This window comes from Electrophorus electricus, chromosome 4, assembly GCF_041902795.1.
Source record: "Electrophorus electricus isolate QZ-2024a chromosome 4, ASM4190279v1, whole genome shotgun sequence".
NCBI lineage: Eukaryota > Metazoa > Chordata > Actinopteri > Gymnotiformes > Gymnotidae > Electrophorus > Electrophorus electricus.
This window is the reverse complement of record NC_137500.1, coordinates 33,635,001-33,656,094: the sequence shown is the minus strand read 5'-3', so window position 1 is coordinate 33,656,094 and position 21,094 is coordinate 33,635,001. Positions and strand designations below refer to the sequence as shown.

At 41.2% G+C, this 21,094-nt stretch overlaps 3 protein-coding genes across 4 annotated transcripts in view; all 3 read right to left on the bottom strand.

The window, feature by feature from the left end:
• Nucleotides 1-2,925: 2,925 nt before the first annotated feature.
• On the bottom strand, nucleotides 2,926-6,591 carry sumo3b (small ubiquitin like modifier 3b). The gene is made up of 4 exons (XM_027005720.3): nucleotides 5,289-6,591; nucleotides 4,254-4,382; nucleotides 4,031-4,102; nucleotides 2,926-3,898 (listed from the first exon to the last, which is right to left on the bottom strand). The coding sequence occupies exons 1-4, from the start codon at nucleotides 5,307-5,309 to the stop codon at nucleotides 3,833-3,835; spliced, it is 288 nt and encodes a 95-aa protein (XP_026861521.1). The 5' UTR covers nucleotides 5,310-6,591; the 3' UTR covers nucleotides 2,926-3,832.
• Nucleotides 6,592-6,737: 146 nt separating this feature from the next.
• Nucleotides 6,738-10,267, bottom strand: pttg1ipb (PTTG1 interacting protein b). Its single transcript, XM_027005719.3, has 7 exons — nucleotides 10,045-10,267; nucleotides 9,138-9,190; nucleotides 8,903-9,011; nucleotides 8,254-8,356; nucleotides 8,002-8,067; nucleotides 7,707-7,753; nucleotides 6,738-7,418 (listed from the first exon to the last, which is right to left on the bottom strand). Exons 1-7 carry the CDS (start codon nucleotides 10,133-10,135, stop codon nucleotides 7,375-7,377), a joined length of 513 nt encoding a protein of 170 aa, XP_026861520.2. The 5' UTR covers nucleotides 10,136-10,267; the 3' UTR covers nucleotides 6,738-7,374.
• Nucleotides 10,268-12,153: 1,886 nt separating this feature from the next.
• The window catches only part of myo10l3 (myosin X, like 3), a 49,371-nt gene continuing 40,430 nt past the window's right edge, over nucleotides 12,154-21,094 (bottom strand). For both annotated transcript variants that reach the window (XM_035521814.2, XM_081713386.1), the window contains 11 exons: nucleotides 20,278-20,420; nucleotides 19,973-20,167; nucleotides 18,828-18,985; nucleotides 17,897-18,020; nucleotides 16,234-16,531; nucleotides 15,896-16,103; nucleotides 15,474-15,610; nucleotides 15,150-15,270; nucleotides 14,595-15,044; nucleotides 13,732-13,923; nucleotides 12,154-13,559 (listed from right to left, as the gene is read on the bottom strand). In XM_035521814.2, coding sequence (XP_035377707.1) covers nucleotides 13,455-13,559; nucleotides 13,732-13,923; nucleotides 14,595-15,044; nucleotides 15,150-15,270; nucleotides 15,474-15,610; nucleotides 15,896-16,103; nucleotides 16,234-16,531; nucleotides 17,897-18,020; nucleotides 18,828-18,985; nucleotides 19,973-20,167; nucleotides 20,278-20,420 — 2,131 coding nt within the window. In that variant the 3' untranslated portion in view covers nucleotides 12,154-13,454. The remainder of the gene's footprint in view (nucleotides 13,560-13,731; nucleotides 13,924-14,594; nucleotides 15,045-15,149; nucleotides 15,271-15,473; nucleotides 15,611-15,895; nucleotides 16,104-16,233; nucleotides 16,532-17,896; nucleotides 18,021-18,827; nucleotides 18,986-19,972; nucleotides 20,168-20,277; nucleotides 20,421-21,094) is intronic.

Sequence of the window (21,094 nt, the reverse complement as noted above, 5' to 3'; positions counted from 1 at the left end):
CACATTAACCCACAGAGCTGTCTGTTCATCTATGTCATTCTCTTCTTTTGGCAGTTGATGCTAATGGTTTTTTAGTGATTCCCAGTGCTGTGCCTATAGCAAACATCACCCTTTATCAACTACCAGCATCTGTGGTTGAAGAGGAACATTCAGGTGTTCTCCACCCAGCCGTGTTCCTTTGATGTGAGCCAGTCAGGGCTTGATCTGGGCTTGTAGACGTTTAAAGACCACCAGCTTCCGCTGTGAAAGATAACGTCCCTCTACTGCAGTTCATCGCTTGGCCATTGTACGCAGCCATCAGAAGCTGTGAGGCTCTTTGCAAAGGCGAATGTGTGAAATTAATGAGGTTTTTGCTCTGATCTCCAACCTGACAGTGACTTTAGCCTGAATGTATTCATGTTTTTGAACACTGTTGCTTCTACATGGATCTGTCAGTGCTGCAGTTACAGAACTCCTACAAGCAACCATGTTTAGTTCAGAATAGTGTCATTACTGTTAGTGTCGTTACTAGCACTGTCATTACTATTAGTGTCATTAATCTTAGTGTCATTAATATTAGTTTCATTACTATTAGTGTCATTAATATTAATTTCATTACTATTAGTGTCATTAATATTCATGTCATTACTTCCAGTGTGGAACCGTAAGGAGGCACATTTCCATCAGCCACAGCTCAAGCTGTGAACACACGTGTTCAGACATGTCGAGCAACAGCTCAGCTGCCTTCCGAGTCCTGAGGAAACACCCTGAACAGGCAGCAGACCATGCAGCCAAATCAGACCACGCTGCCAAATCAGATCATTCAGCCAAATAAGACCACACTGCTAAATCAGACCATGCAGTCAAATCAGACCATGCAGCCAAATCAGCTCCACAGAGAAAGGGACATTTGGTGTGAACTTTGCTTTTCAACCAAACAAATAAATCAAACACAACATTCAGAAAATACTGATCATGTAATAAATGTTAAAATATCAAAAGTAATCTTGTAAAAACATTCTTATTCTCACAAAGAGTTACACAACTTCAGTTACACGATTCCAATCACACAATTTTAGTTACATGACTTCATTTGTACAGTTTTAGTTACATAACTTCACTTACATGACTTCAGACTTCATGCCATCTTCCTTAAAGCTTAGTTCCTTATTTTAAGTGAGCTATGAATATTTAAATAAACCCCATCAACTATCATCATAACTATCCACATCAATGCTTAAATGAATATAAACATGACTTAGTATCATAAAATCTGTCAACCAAGACCTTGGATATAAAAAAATTATTTGTAATTATACATTTGTCCATTTGCTCCCCAAATTGTAAGATACCCCAGAGCTGCACTGAAATGTAGATGTAGACATCTTGTTTGCAGAAAACAGTGTTTATCCATAAGACTGAAACACAGGCAGTTTCACAGGGCCAAGGTAAGTACATATGTTTACCTATTTCCCACAATGCTCCAGTTCACAGATTCCTAAAGCACAAATTGAAGACTGTGGACTACAATTACCATGACTACAGACCCAAACAGAAACCAACACCACCATTCTAGACACAGGCATGAATTAAAGAGCTTTTAACTCAGTGAGAAACAAAGTACCCACTGACCTGAAAACCAGCATTATGACAACATATGAAGTACATTTGTAGGTATGATGTATTCATGTGAAGACAATGTTGACATAATATAGAGGAAAGGAGGATAAGCCTGTGATAATAATCCTGTGACTCAAACTTACACAACCTAATTTCCCTACTCATCACTGTACACTTTCACAGTAGATACCTACTGTGATTAATTTTTTCTCTAGACATTTTGCTGTAATATTGCACTTACATACTACGACAGTTAAATACAGCTCATTATGTGCATGCATATATATATATATATATATATATATATATATATATATATATATATATATACACACATACATAAATACACACAAACCTGGGAGCTAAAACCAATCAGCTTATCATAAACTATTTGTAAACTCTATTGGCACCACACAGAAAATCATCACTGCAACAACACTTTAAAGGAGGGGTTTCATATCTGTTACCCAGCCAGAGTCACTTATTTTCTGTGTCTGATCCACACCTAAGCAGTGGGGCTTCCCCACCATTAACATAATGACAGTCGTCATTATGGCCAGGGGAGCAGCACAGTTAGAGCGAGGTTTAGGTTAAGATTAGGGGATGTGGCGTTAGTGTGATACAGAGGTATGATACAGACATCTCACTTGTTATTTTAAACACAAAGAGGAAGAGGGTGAGGCAAAGAGAGTAGGGTGTGGAGAAGAGGGTGTAGTGGATGAGGTGTTGGGGAGGTTGTGGAGAGGAGGATGTAGTGGGTGAGGGATGTATAGCAACACTATAATAAAGCTTTGCTGTTAAAGTACAAAATTGTCCACAAAAATACTACATAGAAAAATAGCAACATTAAAATTTAGCAATAAAAAAAAAACAATTTCAAATTGAGCCTTTTTATTATAAAAATTAAAGATTAAAAACATATTTAGCCAAACCACCATACTTGTTAAAACTGTTTATGTCCTATATTTGCTTATGTGCTGACAGGCGCGTAATTTCCCATGAGCCTCCACTGTACAGCCTGCCCAGACTCGTACGTGATGGGCCTCCCATGTGACATTTGCATGTGCAGACCAAAAGTCAACATCAACCTCACTTTGACGTGAAGACAGCAGCTTTACAACTGCACCATCTAGTGTACAGCCCTGCACCTTTCTAGAGCCTACACTTCTCAAAACTGCTGACTAGATTTTAACTAATGAATGTATCAGGTTGCAATGAACTTTACTGCCAGTTAACGACAGAGGATTCACACTTTATATATATATATATATATATATATATATATATATATATATATATATATATATATATTCATATCACGATAGATAGAGTACCAAACTATATTTATTGTATACAGTATGAAAGGACAACCCATAATATACAAATCAGTGTGAGACGTGGGCGTACTTGTCTACCAGTCTCCATGATATCATGCACTTTACAGATCATTCAAATTGAGTCACTTTAAAAGAAGCAGAAACACTGAGTAATAATGCAAATGTTACATCTTTAAAAAGGACAATGTTTATATCCTTGAATCTCATTACGAAAAACAAGAAATAGAGTTAAAAAGTGAAAGATTAAAATGGCGAGTGCCCCTGGAGAGGACATGCATATCTGCCAAGAAAACTGGGAAACATTTAATCTCTAATTCTGAGCCAGAGGCTTTTAAACACTATTTCAAAATTACTTGCACAATAACATGACAAAATTACAAATAACACATACAAATCCAGATCTACAACCTAATTTCTTTGACCTGCAAAAGATCAGGACAAGTGGCACCCTGTTCCCAAAGACTCCAGAGTCCACAGAACAGGGGAACAGAGGTGCAGTGACTTCCACTAAGGAAATATGGAATAACGACGCCCTCTGAAACAGGCTGAATGTCGTCTTACATAAACTACTCTGTTTACACCACAACTTGTGCAGAAAAGAAAATGCATAATAAAAAACTAAGTACAGAAGAGGCATTAAGACACTAAAAGGACAAAATAACCACAACACTGACATCTTCAATTCAGAAAAACTGGTAAAACCAAAAGCCTTAAAAAAAAAAGAAGAAAAAAAAAAGAAAGAAAAAAAAAAAAAAAAGGAAGAAAAACAAATGGCGATAGAGAGAGACATTACTTAAATAGACCAGTTTTCCAGATACAGTATCAGTTCTGCCCCTGAACTGCTGTGGAATTGGCATGAAGCGGTCGCAGACTCCTGTATTCTGCTCTGGAGGAGTTCAACAGACGGCTCCTCCCGTCTGCTGCTGGAATACATCAATAGTGTCTTCATCTTCCATTTCAAGCTAGGAATTCAAAAATATTTCATCGTTTTAATTTGTTTTAGGCACTATACTAATAAAAAATGACATTTAACAGCTTCGCACCAACTTTCATTACAATAGTACCATCAAGGACAAATGTGACAGAGGACAAACCTGTGCGGGTGTGTCTGTCTCATTGATGGGCTGTCCATCAAACCTGAATCTGATTTGTCTAATTGACAATCCCTGCAAAACAAGCAAATTAAAGGAGACATTTATTTAGTTATAAATCAAAGCTAAGGATGATACCACAGGTTAAGGAAGACATTTGTATACACACACACAGCTTTACATACACTTTGATTCCTACACAATGGAACAAGGCAGGTGGACTTACCTGTCTTTCACAGTATGCCTTCATAAGTTTGCTTAATGGGGTGTGCCTTTTAATTTTAAACTGGACCACAGAGCCGTCTTGACCTGCTACCTTCAAGTTAATGTGATCATTTTCAGTCTTCACTCCTTCCTGAAATTCACACGGTACCGGGTCAAGTTCCATTAAACATTGTGTATCGAAGCGAGAAATATTTCTTCGTGTTTATAATGTTAGCTACCTAAAAATAAGCTGAGGAAAAACTTTCTACTAACTGCTCCCTCCGCGGCGTCATGTGCGTCAGTCTGCTTTGCGACAGGTAGGTTAGAAATGTATCCATGTTTGCAAGCTAACTAACCACCTAACTTATTCCAGACTGTCCTGCAACAAAAAACTGAGACTGTGTGAGATCCTGGGAAATCTGTTTATTATAAACACACACATTACTTTAATGTAGCCAGCTAACCAGCTATTTTAAGAGCGTGCAAACATACGATAAAAGTCACTTTGCGACATTTCAACCAAGCTCGCGCAATGTATGACAGCGTTGTGATAGCAGCTTATCTAGCTAGGTTAGATAATTAATATATAATAGCCCATTTCGTTAGCCATTCACGTAACTACTGTGCTAATTAATGCTCTAATTTGAACACCAGCCGACCGGCTGGCTAACCTGCTAGCGTTAGCTTAGCAAAATGACTCAAATAAATGAGACAGCTAGCATAGCCCTCTAGCTATCTTTGGCGCAAATCTGTGTAAACGAATAGCGTCAATATTATACCAACAAATTGATCGTAAAATTAGAGTTTATAGTTCGTAATAGTCGCTCCATTCTCTTGGCACAGGTAACAGTTTAGCTGTCCGGTTAGACGGAGGACTGAAAGGCCACATTGTGCAGAACATATCGGCTGTTTGCAGAAATGCCGCAAATCCAACCTTTGTTTTCTTCAACCCCCTCATCTGCGGAATCTAACGTTACTCATTAACTTTGTGCCTGCACCCATGAAACCAAGCACCTCTGCACCATTGATCAGTTTTAACGACCAGGCGTATATTTACCTTTGGCTTGTCTTCAGACATTTTGCTCCAATTTTCCGTTCTTAAAAACTGAAGAATTAATAAAACTCAACTGCGCCGTTCACCGACTCCGGCGTCTCCCCGCGCTGGCTAAGCACGCGCACACACAGTTCGGTCATTTGATTGGTCAGTGTAAAATCACGTGTCTTATCGCGGGACTGCGGGAATGTGCGCGCCTGTGAGAGCCAGCTCGTTCACAGAAATGGATGTGATGAAGTTTCCTAACGCTTTTGTAGTACTCTAACACCTTTTGGGTATTGGTAAATATTTGGAAGTTATTTCAGCAAGATTAATTATTTTTGTATGCACGAATCCTGCACATCTCTCCTACAAATGATGGTGTAAATTTTCTTTTCAGCACCGACCGTTCCTGAACAATTTAGCCAAAAGCAGAGTACAAACGTTACAAATGATCCCAGATGTTGACTATTAACAATCTTTAAAATTGTTGGTAAATTGATATAAACAATTCAATACAATCCTATATTGCTTGAGCAAGTTGAGATTACATGTCAACATTACCTAGGAAGATTTGGATATTTTTCTGTATTGAAATATATATTTATAATATATAAATATTCCTGTTGGTTCCATGTTTGGCAAATTTACAAAACATTTTACACCAGCAAACCTGTCCTCGGCCAATTGGTCATTTTGTTTGTATCTTACTGACCCCTGCTGGCCGCAAAGTAAAACAGTAAGAAGTCCTGATGTAGGAAGCCGTCCTGAGAGCACATCGGACTGGATCCCTCAAAATCAATTAGTCTGTGTTTAGTAATCAGAAGGCATTTCCTGTGAGTACTATTATTTGCTAGAAAATATATTTACTTATGATTTTATCTAAGCATTACTTTATAAAATTAGCATTTTCAGTTTTATACTACTCATACAATAAAAGTCTGAACATCAAACTGTGGACTCGTCACTGGATGGGGGATTACTGGACAAGAGATTCAGTACAAAACCCATTTCAGACTGCTACACATATGCCAAAAATCTTTTAAAACTGTAGGTGCTGCAACAGAATGACAGCGATATCGTCCTGAATGCACAGGTTGTTTGTAAGATGTAGGGGGTTTGCTGTTTTTTGGGTTATCTGAATTTGCAGGTTTATAAAATGTAGCACAGTGGTTAGGGTAAGTTATACTCAGTCATAATTGTACGTTGCTTCGGATAAAAGCGTCAGGTAAATGTTTATGGTTATTTGCGGATTTGCTGCGCGTTTTTAAATTTGCAATGTGGTTTTCTCGGTCATGCAAACTATAAGAAAAAAAATGGAGCTAGCTATATTTTCAGAGTGGACAAAATGGAAAATACTACCTAGATTAATAATCATTGCCGTAAGTCTCATTACCAGTAACGTGTTCACGAGCATCACAAACATCCCACGTTACAAGCCAACTAGATAGAATTAAATGTGCAACGAAGCCATTCATACAACGCTATGATTATTGGAAGGATTCACAGACAGCAAAGTGGTCTTCACTGATAACCATCAACGCATGTTTACAGCTGGTACACAGAAACCTACTACACATATGCGCACATGGCAACGGTCAGTCAGCTCGCGAGCAAAAACTCCGGCTAAACAAGGACTTATATACTGCATGTAAGCTACAATTGTAAAAAAAAAATCTTTTTTAAAAAATATATATTTTGCAAATTTGGAGCTTGTAAACACATAATTGGCTTTGTTCCTCCTACCATTTCAGAAGCACTTTGCTCACACAGCTGATAAAGGACCTGTCTGAAGCGTCCTGTTTCTACATTTTGAACAGAGGTCCTTAATGCAGCAATAAGCTGGTGAGAGAATTCAGTATTAACCTGCTGTCTGAAGGTTAAGACACTCACCATCATACAGAAATGCTTCACAACGCTTTACAGTACAAAAGGTTAAGGCTCAATAGCAAGATTCAGATATATAGTTGCACTTTGGTATAAGCTACACAAATGTATGAGGCAAGAAATCAAAATGCGAACATGTAAATTCTAAGACAAGAGAAGAGAAACAAACATCAGTGCAGAGAATCAGTTTCCACGGGAGTGCTGAACACTGGCAGGGGTTTGCTTAGGTGTTCTCGAATCTGGAGTAAGGATTATCCTTTGTCAAACCTAAAGCAAAGGAACAAACATCCGAAAGCAGGTTTCTGACTCTTGACAAAGTGCAAAATGAGTCATATAAGAAAACTTTCTTATATCCTGCCTTCGTGCCCTACGCTTGTCTGGATGCTAGTGGCCAATTACAAAATGACTACCCATGCTCAGTGTAGGCCTCTTTACTGGACATGAGTGATGGGAGCATCCCAGCACCACATACAAAAGAAGAACAAGCTACAAACACATTTAGTAAAACTACACGTTGTTTAAGTATTTTTTTTGTTAAAAAAAAAAACAACATACCATATTTCTTACGAATTTCATCATGTCTTGATCTCATCTGGGCTTTCCTAACAGCATGTAAGGGAAAATAATTAGATCAATGATTCAATTCCTACAAAACAACTGTTTTAAGTAGTAATAAAGAGGACCTGCACAACTAAATAACTGCAGTGACAGCCAGGACAGCTCATTAGCAAGCGATTCTGATCATATTACAGAGCTGCTTGGTTTGAATCTGAGCTGCTCTCATCATTGCATATGTCTTTAGCAAACAGAACACACAAAAAGGAATTGCTGATTTATGCAAATGGTTTACCTCTCCTCTTGCTGAACTCGTCTCAGGTCAGCTTGTCTCTCCAGCCTCTCGTCAGTTCTTTTTGACCTTCAAAATCAGCAAGACACAAAGATAGGTGTTAGTCTGCCACACCCTCTCAACACCACCTGAACATCCTCCATATCCTCAGTGTCCCTGATACTCTCATCAAAGCTGGTTCTGCTTCATTATGAGATTATTACAACTCCATTTATGTTATCTGTAAGAACTGAATATAAGCAGTTTAAAACTCACCCAATGTTTTCACACTTGCAGCAGCAGAAGCAGCAGATGAGAGCTGCAGTGATGATTACTCCAGCAATCACAGACAGAGCAATGATGAGAGCCTGGAAGTTCACTAAATGTACAGAGAACCACCTTTACCCTTAAAAAAAAAAACACTACATTTTTAAAGCACCATGAAATTTCTCTCCATTTTGGCCCCCAAAATACAAATACATAAACACCACTGGTTGAGCCAGTAGTAGTCTATAGCATATTGTCAGTTACTGCTGGTGTGGATACACACAGCTCTGGAGAATGCAGTCAACCTTTTCACTGTAAGGAATGTACAGGACCATACTGTGAGGAGTGTGTGATAAAGGGCTGTTCCTCTACTGCGAGGAGTGTGTGATAACGGGCTGTTCGTCTACTGCGAGGAATGTGTGGTAATGGGCTGTTCGTCTACTGCGAGGAGTGTGTGGTAACGGGCTGTTCGTCTACAGCGAGGAATGTGTGGTAACGGGCTGTTCGTCTACTGCGAGGAGTGTGTGGTAACGGGCTGTTCGTCTACTGCGAGGAGTGTGTGGTAACGGGCTGTTCGTCTACTGCGAGGAGTGTGTGGTAACGGGCTGTTCATCTACTGCGAGGAGTGTGTGGTAACAGGCTGTTTTTGGTACCGCACCCCAACACTTCCCCCACCGAGCATCACTGAGGGGGCACACACTGCGTGGAGGAAAGACAGTCCGCACTGGATAGTTGATGCACTTCTGACTGGTAATGCACCATAAACACTGCAAAATATTAATCAGGCGCACACACGCACACACACACAAACAAACTGGACTTTATTAGGGAAAAAAAAAAGAGGTTCTGTCCAAAGCTAGTCTTGAAGGTTGACAACAAATTGAAAAACCTACAGAAACATTGGAAAGGCATTCTTCACAGCTTGTACTGGACTTGGCAGAACAACCTGTAGCGTAAATAGAGATAGAAATTGTGTTATACCCAATAGTGTATAATCACACTGTAGTGTATAATCAACCTGATTTGTTTTTTTTAAATGGGGATAAGTCCTGTTTATATTATACTGGAAGGCAAGTAATACAATTTCTCCTATTTCTTAATAATATCTATATTTAATAATAATAAAACGCATTAGTACAAAAATAAAAATAAATTAAAGAACAGAAAAACTATAGCCAGCAGCAAAGTCGTCACATGACTAAAATGACTACAACCTCATGATTGTCTCATGGCTGAGGTTGAACGTAAATAAATATTATAACAAGATAAAAACACTCAAGATAATAGTATACAGTGTAACTCATTATTAAAATAAACCATTAATTTTTAATAATTTGTGTGAGCTGCTAGCTAAGATATGCCATGTTAACGCAGCGTTAGTTAAAATAATTAGCCAGTCATATGAGTAGATTAGCTATGCTATTCAACGGTGCGCTTTAACAAATGTTTAAAACTTTTGTGGTGTTGTGTTATCTGATACTTTGCTAACGCACACTAAAATGCAACCTAAAAGGCTGTTGATAAATTGTTGGCGTTAGCTATCTGATTTTGACTCGCTGTTTTATAAATGACCCTGATACATTAACCTATTTTAAGATTAGTTCAATTAGCTAGGTTAGGTTAGCAGCTAGCTAACCTAAACGTTATACCGCAGCTCCTGGTTAGCTAGGTAGCTAGCTAACTAAGTAAATTAACTGGCCAAATAAATAACAATAAAAATAAAGAGGGAGTTAATTTCAGACATATTGGTCGCTGGCTAACGTTTGCTAGCTAGCTAGAGTGACAAAAATAAAGTCTTACTCGTCGGTACGGCTGTTGTCTGTGAGAAAACGTTCTTGCATCGAAAAGTAATAAGCAGAACAGAAACAATGTAACCTCGGACTTTAAGCATTTTACTAAATAATAAAAAATGCGTAAACAGAAACTGCAAATATTAGCTAAGGTTCGCTAGCTGTAGTTCATTTGCGTGACTGGATTATTGCAATTACAGATCGCACTGATTTGTAGGATAGGACCTGTGAGTAACCACCCAACTTCCTTAGCAACTAAACTTCCTTAGCAACTTTACTTAAAATATCCAAATATCTAAATAACAAGATAAAACGTATATTTGAAGTGAACCGGTTAATGTAGTCTACAGGTTAGGATACTGTTCGACATTACTAATTCACGCTTTAAAAAGTATTAAAACTTCGATCTAAAACTGAGGATTTGTACCTTCATTTATAGAGATACAGTAAAATTAGGTTGTTTACATGTAAATAAACTGTTTATTTGCATGTAATATAACGCGTTGAAATCAACGCTACAATAAATATTGATTTTAAAAGTTATCTGCTTTGCGTTGTGATGTCTAGAACACACTGCCATGATAGCGTTAAACATAACGTTCATACCTAGCCTAAGACTACTGCACAGAAATATCTTAATTTAAATTCCAGGAGTTCCACAGAAGCACATGTGGAAATAGGCTTGATTGTAGCCAAATGAAAAACTAAAGGTTTACTTTCATAGCAGAAGTATAAGGGTATTAGTATTAAAATGAACAACTTGTACTATCCTAAGTATCTAATTGCAGAATAAAACAAACATGCAGGAAAATATGCAGTTTATTTTTAGTTTTATGTTCTGGGCAGCTCTGTGCAGTGTGGGCTATGTTGAGTCTAAGTGTGGCGTTCCTATATGTGTCAGCATGATAAAGTCTGTCACATGACACAAATTGTACAGATCCTATTCCTAACTGTACATGCCTGGATTAAGGACATAACCCTGACTGTACATGCCTGGATTAAGGACATAACCCTGACTGTACATGCCTGGATTAAGGACATAACCCTGACTGTAGAACAATTTTTGTACATGTGGTTGGGCAGCACAAAAGCCTGATGTGACGCTGGGGATGTTGACATTGAGCACAAGCGATGCTGACGCGAGCCAACTACACAAAAGACGTTTATTCAACAAGGACATCAAATACGAACCACAAACCCAAACTACAAATGGTAAACAGTCAACGCAACATGAAGAAACACAAAGGCAGGCGCAAAGCACAAATAATACAGACCAGATTCAGGACACAGTGAGAACAATGACAGACAAACATTAGAGAAAACATGAGGGTTTAAATACATATACTAATGAAGCAAGTAACCAGGGCAAGGGCGATGTGGCAACACAAAGACCAAACAAGCACATGGCGGACCGTCCCAGACAAAAACATAATCAAAAGCTACATTTAAAACCTGATTTAAAACTTTCAGCCACTTGACCACAGAACTAGGATGCATACAAAATGGTTTCTTACATTAAAGTTAGTTCCAGAAGAACATCAAGTTACAAGAAAATGTTACTTTGTGATTGAATATACAACACTATATTAAAGACCCGAGCAGACTCTCTGTAGAAGCATAATCCCTTCAGTATGTGTGGCACGTAAGTTATTTATGAGTACTGATTTTCACAGTAGTAGTTTACAGATGTACTGCTTCACATATTACCTTACCATATACTGTGTTCTGTCTTGCAGTTTCCACCCTGGTAGACTCAGGCACTATATGTAAAGTGTTTGTACGAGTGTCTTTAAGGGAAATTATGTGTGTTTAATATGTCTGCACTCTAGTGAGTCCTTTGTATTGTAGCACTCTAATCAGGGATCAATAAAAAGTGTTTATGTTGTGTTAAAACAAGTGTGTGTATCTCTCCCACATTTATGCTTTCAGAAAGTCTTTTTATGTTTTTTTTTTCATGAACTACAAATACTGTTGATAGTGTAGAGTTGAATAGACCTCATCTGCTTTAACTGATATGGGATTAAATGTAACCCCCTCTGACCTGTTTCCATGCCATCATCAAACACGATTCAATTGAAGAACATGAACAGAAAACAAAATACCCAAAGTACACAATTAATGAAATGTAATAATTTATTAAAGTATTTTGTAAGTCCAGTTACAAAAAAAAATCTTTTTTTTTAAATTTTCTTCCAAAGATTAAATATTTTGCTAAATGTAGGTGAGGACATTCTGGCCAGCTGCCTGCAGCCAGGCCGGTTCATCACTGGAAGAGCACATGACGTTCATCAGAGGAAGAGCACGTGATGTTCATCACTGGAAGAGCACATAATATCCATCAGAGAAAGAGCACGTGATGTCTATCAGAGGACGAGCACGTGACGTTTATCAGAGGAAGATCACGTGATGTTTGTCTCACCAACACCACATCTTCTATTCATTACCCTTTCATACATGGTTGTACCTCTGCAACATTGCTGGTTAGGGATGCATACAGTAGGCCACTTACATTAAACCAACAAAAGAATAAATACCCCACCCTCCCACAACTACCCCCCCAACTCATGCTCAGGCCATCTGATAACACAGGTACCAGGCATGATGTCATGTGATCATTAGAAAAGTTTAGAATTGCATTACAAGTCAGTTTAAACTGTGCTGACAGTTCATAATGCAATATGAATCTGATCTTATATGTTTTCAGAAGACACCACCATTTAAACCACCACTTAATTTCACAAATAATTCACTGAGACAATCTTATTCTGTCAGCTGCAGTGCAGCCTGCTTGACAAAACCTGATGTAAAAACAGGCACTGCAGTGCTCGGAGCGTGGTTATCCAGGAAGGAGTAAGGCCAGTTAGGTCAGAAGTCAGGACATCGGCTCTTCATAAATGGTGAACACAGTCTGAGAACAAAAAACTCTAAAGATTCTAATGACAGAATAAAGTGGAATGTCAGCTAAGTGGCATAATGACAGAATATCCCTTGTTGAGTTAAAATGCATAGCAAGATTAAATGTGTTTTAAAAAGACAACTTCCTTTGTGTGTGGGAAGTCTGTGTGCAGTACACAAACACAGTGTGTACACTAATCCTCCATCAGAAACATCCCCGAGTGTGTTACAGATTACACCTTTTCCCACTGCTCATCGTCATCAGTCTCCACACTACTGAACTGGGCTGTCTGCAGTGGCACGCCCATGGGACATAGAGGTGTACTTGGTCAGTAGCGATGGTAACATTTGGTCAGTAGTGATGGTAGCATCACTGCGAAGGGGAGCTGCTCGTGTGTTTTGCAGCAGGAGTAGGCAGGAAGAGGCATCCCGTGTCCATCAACCCAGCACATCTCTGCATCCTTCTTCCTTGTTCTGGGTCCAAAACAAGGAAGTTGTGCCTGCAATATGACTGGCCACTGGCCATTAGCTGGTCCAGCTCCTTCCGTGACTGGAGACAGAACGGACACTGCAGCGCTTCTTCACAATCATGTTGATGTAGGCCTTCACGATTTTGGTGATCTCTCCAACCTGCACCAGTTACAGAAATTACAACACTGTACAGAGCCTCAGACAGACAGGAACACTCTTTAACAAATGGACATGTGAGATTCACACTAGTGTTTTCCCCGTTCATTCGTGTTCAACAGAAGTGTTATGTTGTGTGAGTAATCACACAGTATTGTGTCATGTTATCTCATACCTGTGGGGTCTCGAAGAACATGTCCCGCCCATCCACCGTGATCTTGTAGGTGCTGGGTAGTGGAGCGCCGAAGAAGACAATGTGCTCATAGGGGAAGGTCTCCAGGGGCTTGGCTTCTCCTCTCTTGTAGACAGACACGTTCTCTGCACTAACGCCAAGCCACAGCTCACGAGGGAACCCGCCCTCCTTAGACTGCAGACACACAAATGGCTGCTAAACCCTTCAGGTTGATCAAATGTTCTGCTTTTCTATCTGCAGTTCTCAGTGTTCATACCCGGCATGTACAATCACCACTCACTTTATCAAAAATATCAATGTCACACCAACATTCACCACTATATTAGGTACACCATATATATATATATATATATATATATATATATATATATATATATATATATATATATATATATATATATATATATATATATGCTGACGTGCAGGTTTGCAGTTTTTCTGCTGAGCGTATGTTAGCTGGGTTAAGAGTGGTTGGCCACCAAAACCAGCACAGCCAACAGAAATGCAGAGTCAGAAACTCATCAATGGTGAGATGGAGGACTATTAACACAAGCCATAGTCTATAGCTGTACATCTCAAAATGTTTTATTTATGCATTTCTGGTAGAGGAGTGTACTATCATCACATCATCCAAAGACTTACAATTATGACTGAATACAACTAACTGGGTAATTGAGGCTTAAGCATCTTGCTCAGCAGCCCAACAATGGCAACTTGGCAGTGGTGGGACTTGAACTGGCAACCTTCTGATTACTAGTCTAGTATCTTAACCACTGAGACACCACTGCCCTAATTAGACAATGCTGATTAGGCGCTGTTGAGGACACACAGCTGGTTCAGCTCACCTCCACATCGAACAGCGTTGATCCATATCCGGGCCACTCTGTGATGATGCTCATGTATTTGAGCATAGCCTGGTGCTGGCTGATTCCCTGCAGATGATTCCATTTCTCCATGATGCTGGCTCTGGTGCCTGCTGTTTCCTCCTTCACCCACATGTCCAACATCTGTTCCTCCTGCAGGCTGCGCTGTTTCCTCAGCGATCCCTTCAGGCCCCTGCGCAGAGTGCCCTCCAGGAAGCTGCTCCTGCGTTTGTCCAGTGGTGGCGCTGCTGCTCCTCCTGCTCGGGTGAAGTGCAGGATGCGTCTGCGCAGGTGGCCCATGGGATATACTTGTTCTAGGCTCCAGCTCACTCGTGCCACATTGCCATAGAGATACTGCAAACGCAATGCAGCCAATCGCTGTAGTGTGTCCTCATGCGCTGGGAAATGGCCACTGATCAAACTCTCATGAGCCTGCAGAATAGGAGCAGACATGCAGTCAACAGAAAAACTGCACTGTGCCTTTAACAACAAAACAGAAATAAATATGATACTGTGCCTTTAAGAGAGATGCATTACCTGTTCAAACATGAAGACAAACTCCACTCCTTCTTTGGGCATGCTCTCCACATCCAGGAAACAGTAGAGCTTAAAATAAAGTCTCCACTGGCCCTCCTCTTCTGCCTCTGTGGCTGCCAGTCTGGAGAAAACACACACACACACACACAATATACACATTATTCTAGATGAACATGCATGTTTGATCTTTACTAATATAACATGCTTTATGTCACACATCTTATATGACCCTCATGTACAGTGTTAAGAGATGACAAGTGTGCAAGTGTGTACAGTGGGGTGGACTGTGTGGGTGCAAGCAGCCTGTGGGTGTTGCTCACTGACCGTTCAAACTTGGCCAACACATCAGCCACAATCACTCGGCTCTCCACAGCACGGGCCAGAGTGTTACTGTGCTCAAACAAAGCAAACATGTTCCTGCTGTCTTCCATAGCCAAGCCACGAATCAGCTTCTCCACAACCTGCACACACACACACACACACACACACACACACACACACACACACACACACACACACACACACACACACACACACATATATATAAAGAACAATCACTGATACATAACTGAAACAGGTCCAGATTGTTTTCTAATAGTTGTACTGTGTAAGCCACTTTGGTAACAGAATGTGTAAACAGAAATGTTATATATTTACAAACAATTAACACATTCCATCAGACTCACTACAGTAACTACAACATCAGGTTTAACGTTCTTTTGAACCTAGAAAGTGTGTGAACTCGCCTCTCCTGCTGTGGTGTGAGAGCTGATGGAGATTTTGCAGGAACCTCCTCCGTGGCAGTAGACTGTTGTCGTCATTTCCTGCCTGCTCCGCAGAGCTACGATCTCCTCCTGAGACGGCACAAACTCCCGTGCCTTCGTCTTCTTCAGTGATTCCCCAGTAAACACAGCAAACAGCTCAATCTCTGTGCCAGGACACAGCTCCCTGATTCTGGGAAGCAGAAGTGAATAAAGGGTTTAACACATATATCATACGGCTGGAGGAAGAAATCTGGGAATCGGCAGTGGGAGGAGCCCAGGTTGTGGGAGGAGCCTGGGTGGTGGGAGGAGCACTACAGTACCTCTTCAGGTGAAACCTCAGGTAGCGCAGGATCCCGCGGCTGGGCAGGAAGGTGCAACTCATACAGGTGAGTAGGTGCCAGTGGGCTCGGTTAGCAGGGCTGTCAGGCTGAGGGACATGATTGGTCTGCTTGATCAGCTGACAATAGACCTCATCTCTGAGTGGCCGTAGATCCTGACATGTTTGCAGGATGCCCTGGATAATGGGCACTGGGTCTGACACTGCCTCCATCTCCTGTAGAGAGTTAAACATCTTCACTGCCTCGTCCTGCAGACTGGAGTAGCCCTTCTCCTTTTGGACTGTGAAGAAAAAGATTTAAGAACCATTTTGATTAAATAGCAGACAAACCAAGAAAAAGTCTGATGCATATATAAGCAACATTAACTTAAAGTCAACCTGTAAGGGTATTTTAAAACCATTATGTGTGGTAGTGAGTAACAGATCATGTGGTAATAGTAGAGAGTAATTGAATCCAGACCCACCGTAGTGTCTGGGCCCCTCAGTGGGACCCTAGCCTGGGGTTAGCCTAACTGATAAAATTCTGATTAAAATAATGTTTCTATCGTTGTACTTTTAGATGCAAATACAGCATTTGATACAGAAGCTCAAGAAATTCTTATGAGTGCCCATGAAATGGTTGGACTTTCTGGAACTTTTCTAAAGACGTTTGACACATATATTTAAAGGTAGAAAGTATTTTGTTAGTCTAGCTGAGCAATATGATATACTTAATGGTGTTCCACAAAGTTCTGTGTTGGGCCCAGTTTAATTATATTTAAACATGCTTCCATTAAGTCACATTATAAAACATGCAGTCATTATCATTTCTATGCTTATGATACAAATGTTTTAAATCATTTGGGAAGTTTGACTTCACAATCCAAAGAAGAAATTATCTCTTTTTTTGCATAATCTTACACTCCATATTTTGATGGTGATAATAAATGCAGCCCTTTTCTCATTTAAGAAGTGTAAAACAAGACTCTTCCTCTGTGGTAAAGTGTAATAGAGCAGTTATAGAGTGGAGTGGTAAAGAGTAATAGAGCGGTGTGGTAAAGGGTAATAGAGTGGTGTGGTAAAGAGTAATAGAGTGGTGTGGTAAAGAGTAATAGAGTGGTGTGGTAAAGGGTAATAGAGCGGTGTGGTAAAGGGTAACAGAGTGGTGTGGTAAAGAGTAATAGAGCGGTGGGGTAAAGGGTAACAGAGTGGTGTGGTAAAGGGTAATAGAGTGGTGTGGTAAAGGGTAAAAGAGTGGTGTGGTAAAGGGAAACAGAGTGGTGTGGTAAAGGGTAACAGAGTGGTGTGGTAAAGAGTAACAGAGTGGTGTGGTAAAGAGTAATAGAGTGGTGTGGTAAAGGGTAATAGAGTGGTGTGGTAAAGGGTAACAGAGTGGTGTGGTAAAGAGTAACAGAGTGGTGTGGTAAAGAGTAATAGAGTGGTGTGGTAAAGGGTAACAGAGTGGTGTGGTAAAGAGTAATAGAGTGGTGTGGTAAAGAGTAATAGAGTGGTGTGGTAAAGGGTAACAGAGTGGTGTGGTAAAGAGTAATAGAGTGGTGTGGTAAAGGGTAACAGAGTGGTGTGGTAAAGAGTAATAGAGTGGTGTGGTAAAGGGTAACAGAGTGGTGTGGTAAAGAGTAATAGAGTGGTGTGGTAAAAGGACTCACGGCTGACAGTGACCTCCCCGTAGGGCAGAGGAAGCAGGGGTGAGTGGAGAGGGTGCTGGGTGTAACGTAGGATGGGGTTCCTCCAGTACATCTGCTCCACTGCCTCCACATTCATACTGTTCTCCTGCACAGCCACCACACACAACATACTTATGGCTATGGGACAAGGCAAGGACACAAATGTGTGGTATCTAGAGACAGCTATATCAACCCAGAGGTAAACAGTACAGATCTAGAGACAGCTAGAGCAACCCAGAGGTAAACAGTACAGATCTAGAGACAGTTAGAGAAACCCAGAGGTAAACAGTACAGATCTAGAGACAGCTAGAGCAACCCACAGGTAAACAGTACACATCTAGAGACAGCTAGAGCAACCCAGAGGTAAAAAGTACAGATCTAGAGACAGCTAGAGCAACTCAGAGGTAAAAAGTACAGATCTAGAGACAGCTAGAGCAACCCAGAGGTAAACAGTACAGATCTAGAGACAGCTATATCAACCCAGAGGTAAACAGTACAGATCTAGAGACAGCTAGAGCAACCCAGAGGTAAACAGCACACAAATATAACAAGTTTGCATGCTCCACTTGGTAAACTATACTAGTCTTCAGAGTTATGAGAACTTCACACAAGGAAAGATTTACTGCACTATGATTGAAACAGTCTGAATCATCCCCCCAAGTCCAGGATGAAAAAGCACTGCACAGCAGCGGATAGTGAGAGGTAGAGACAAATTTAGCCTCCACACATAGCACATAGCCCTGTACCTCGTTCACCACTAGAGCCTTTAGCCCCGAGGGAAAGCCTGTCTGACTCTACATGGTTAGACTTCCACAGCTGAAAGGGACACAGTCACGAAATTCACTTTATTTTGTGGCAGGTCTCGTTCATTAGCCAGAAGTCACACCAGCTCCTCAGTTCTGAGAGACGTTACCTTGATGTCTCTGATAAGCTGCTGGGTAGGTGTTTCTATGGGAACCTTGTTGTCAATGGCACCCTGTATTGCAGAGACCCATCTCATAGCCTCATTCAGCAGCTTGGTGTAGAGACGGTAGGAGTGTTTCCTCCCGTGGACAATAATGTTCCAGTAACCTGTGGAGGCACAGACAGAGACAACAGAACTTACGGATGACTGAGCAGAACACAGGCGGACACAGACACAAGCAGACACAGACACAGAGGGACACGGATACATGTGAACACAGACATAGGCAGGCACAGACACAGGCAGGCACAGACACCAGCAGGCACAGACACAGAGGGACTCAGACACAGGCAAACACAGATACAGGCAGACAGAGACATGAGCAGGCACAGACACAGGCGGACACAGACACAGACAGGCACAGACACAGAGGGACACATACGCAGCTGAACACAAACACAGGCGAACACAGACAGAGGGGAACCCAGACCCCAGCAAGCACAGACACAGGTGGTCACAGACACAGGCAGGCACAGACACAGGTGGACACAGACACAGGCAGACACAGGCACCAGCAGGCACAGACACAGAGGGACTCAGACACAGGTGAACACAGACACAGGCAGACACAGACACAGGCAGGTAAAGACACAGAGGGAAACAGACACAGGCAGGCACAGACACAGACACCAGCAGGCACAGACACAGGTGGACATAGACACAGGCAGGCACAGGCACCAGCAGGCACAGACACAGAGGGACTCAGACACAGGTGAACACAGACACAGGCAGGCACAGGCACCAGCAGGCACAGACACAGAGGGACTCAGACACAGGTGAACACAGACACAGGCAGGCACAGACACAGGCGGACACAGACACCGGCAGGAACAGACACAGGCAGGCACAGACACAGAGGGACACAAATACAGGTGAACACAGACACAGGCAGGCACAGACACCAGCAGGCACAGACACAGGTGGACACAGACGCAGGCAGGCACAGACACAGAGGGACACAGACACTGGCAGGCACAGACACAGAGGGACACAGACACAGGCAGACACAGGTACAGGTGGACACAGTTACAGTGAGACACAGACACAGGCAAACACAGCCATGAAAAGCATGACAACTTCAGGTGTGTGCTCACCCGTCTCCTTGAACACTCTCTCGTCAGGCTGCACCACAGAACAAAGGCTGTTCAATACCAGCGTTCCTAGTTTGGAGGCACTGCGCTCAGAGGTCTTATAATAATCCAGAGAGTTGCTGGAGAGGACGAACCATCGTTTCTTCATTTTCAGAGAGGTGCTCTTACTGCTGGATTTCACCTCTTTATGCAGCCACCCTGGGGCAGACAGAGAGAGGCTCAAATAACTCGGCTGGTTAATGATTTCCTACTGACAGCAATTTTTAAAAACAAGGCTGAGCAAAGCACCCGAATGAAGTGCATCTCACCTCTCACTATGAAGTCCTGCCCGTCCATGCGTGACTCTCCTCTGGGCTTCTGAAGCAAACCGATCCAGTGATGCATCTCTTCAGGCAGAGCTGTGTTGCAGTGGATCACACGATTAGCTGTGATGATAACAAACGAGTTGGGCCTGCAAAAACATGATTTAACATTTTAACTACTAGCACAAATACACACATTGCAATATTTACTCATATATATATATATATATATATATATATATATATATATATATATATATATATATATATATATATATATATATATATAAAATACACACTGAAACACCCATCTAGTAGCCATTTGTCATGGCATAGAGAGTGTTTACAGGATCCCTGTGAGTTGTTTACATTCACATAACCCCGTCTGTTGTTTACATTCACAAGACCCCCTGTGATTTGTTTACGTCCACAATATCCTGTTCCAATGGATGTTTTCTTCAATCACACTCCATACTCAGTACACTCGACACTGTTGCATGAGAAAACCCCACAAGGTTGGTTGGCAGTTTTTGAAATTCTGGCCCTGGCTAGTCCAGCACTGATTATTCCTTTTTCACTTAGATCTCTTGATTTTCCCGTTCTGATGTGGATTCACACTGAAACTGATCCACAGAAAACTGGCTATCCTGATTTCACGCTGCACTCTGGGGTTACGTGTCTAATATCCATACAGGCAAGCTCCAACTATCTCTAATAAAGTGGCCATTTTTGTGTTTGTATGTGTGTGTGTGCGTTCATGTGTGTGTGTGAGTGTGTGTTTGCGCATGTGTGTGTGTGTGTGTGTGTGTATGTGCGTGCGTGC

Bases quoted from the DNA above. Each gene is read 5' to 3' on its own strand.
- sumo3b (XM_027005720.3), bottom strand. From the start codon at position 5,309: ATGTCTGAAGACAAGCCAAAG. The intron at 4,383-5,288 runs GTAAATATACGC...TGTGAATTTCAG, and splicing joins TGTCTGAAGACAAGCCAAAG to GAAGGAGTGAAGACTGAAAA. The intron at 4,103-4,253 runs GTAAGTCCACCT...CTTGTTTTGCAG, and splicing joins AGGCATACTGTGAAAGACAG to GGATTGTCAATTAGACAAAT.
- pttg1ipb (XM_027005719.3), bottom strand. From the start codon at position 10,135: ATGCTTAAAGTCCGAGGTTACATTGTTTCTGTTCTGCTTATTACTTTT. The intron at 7,754-8,001 runs GTAAACCATTTG...ACATGCTGTTAG, and splicing joins CGAGTTCAGCAAGAGGAGAG to GAAAGCCCAGATGAGATCAA. The intron at 7,419-7,706 runs GTATGTTGTTTT...CCTTTGCTTTAG, and splicing joins TGAAATTCGTAAGAAATATG to GTTTGACAAAGGATAATCCT.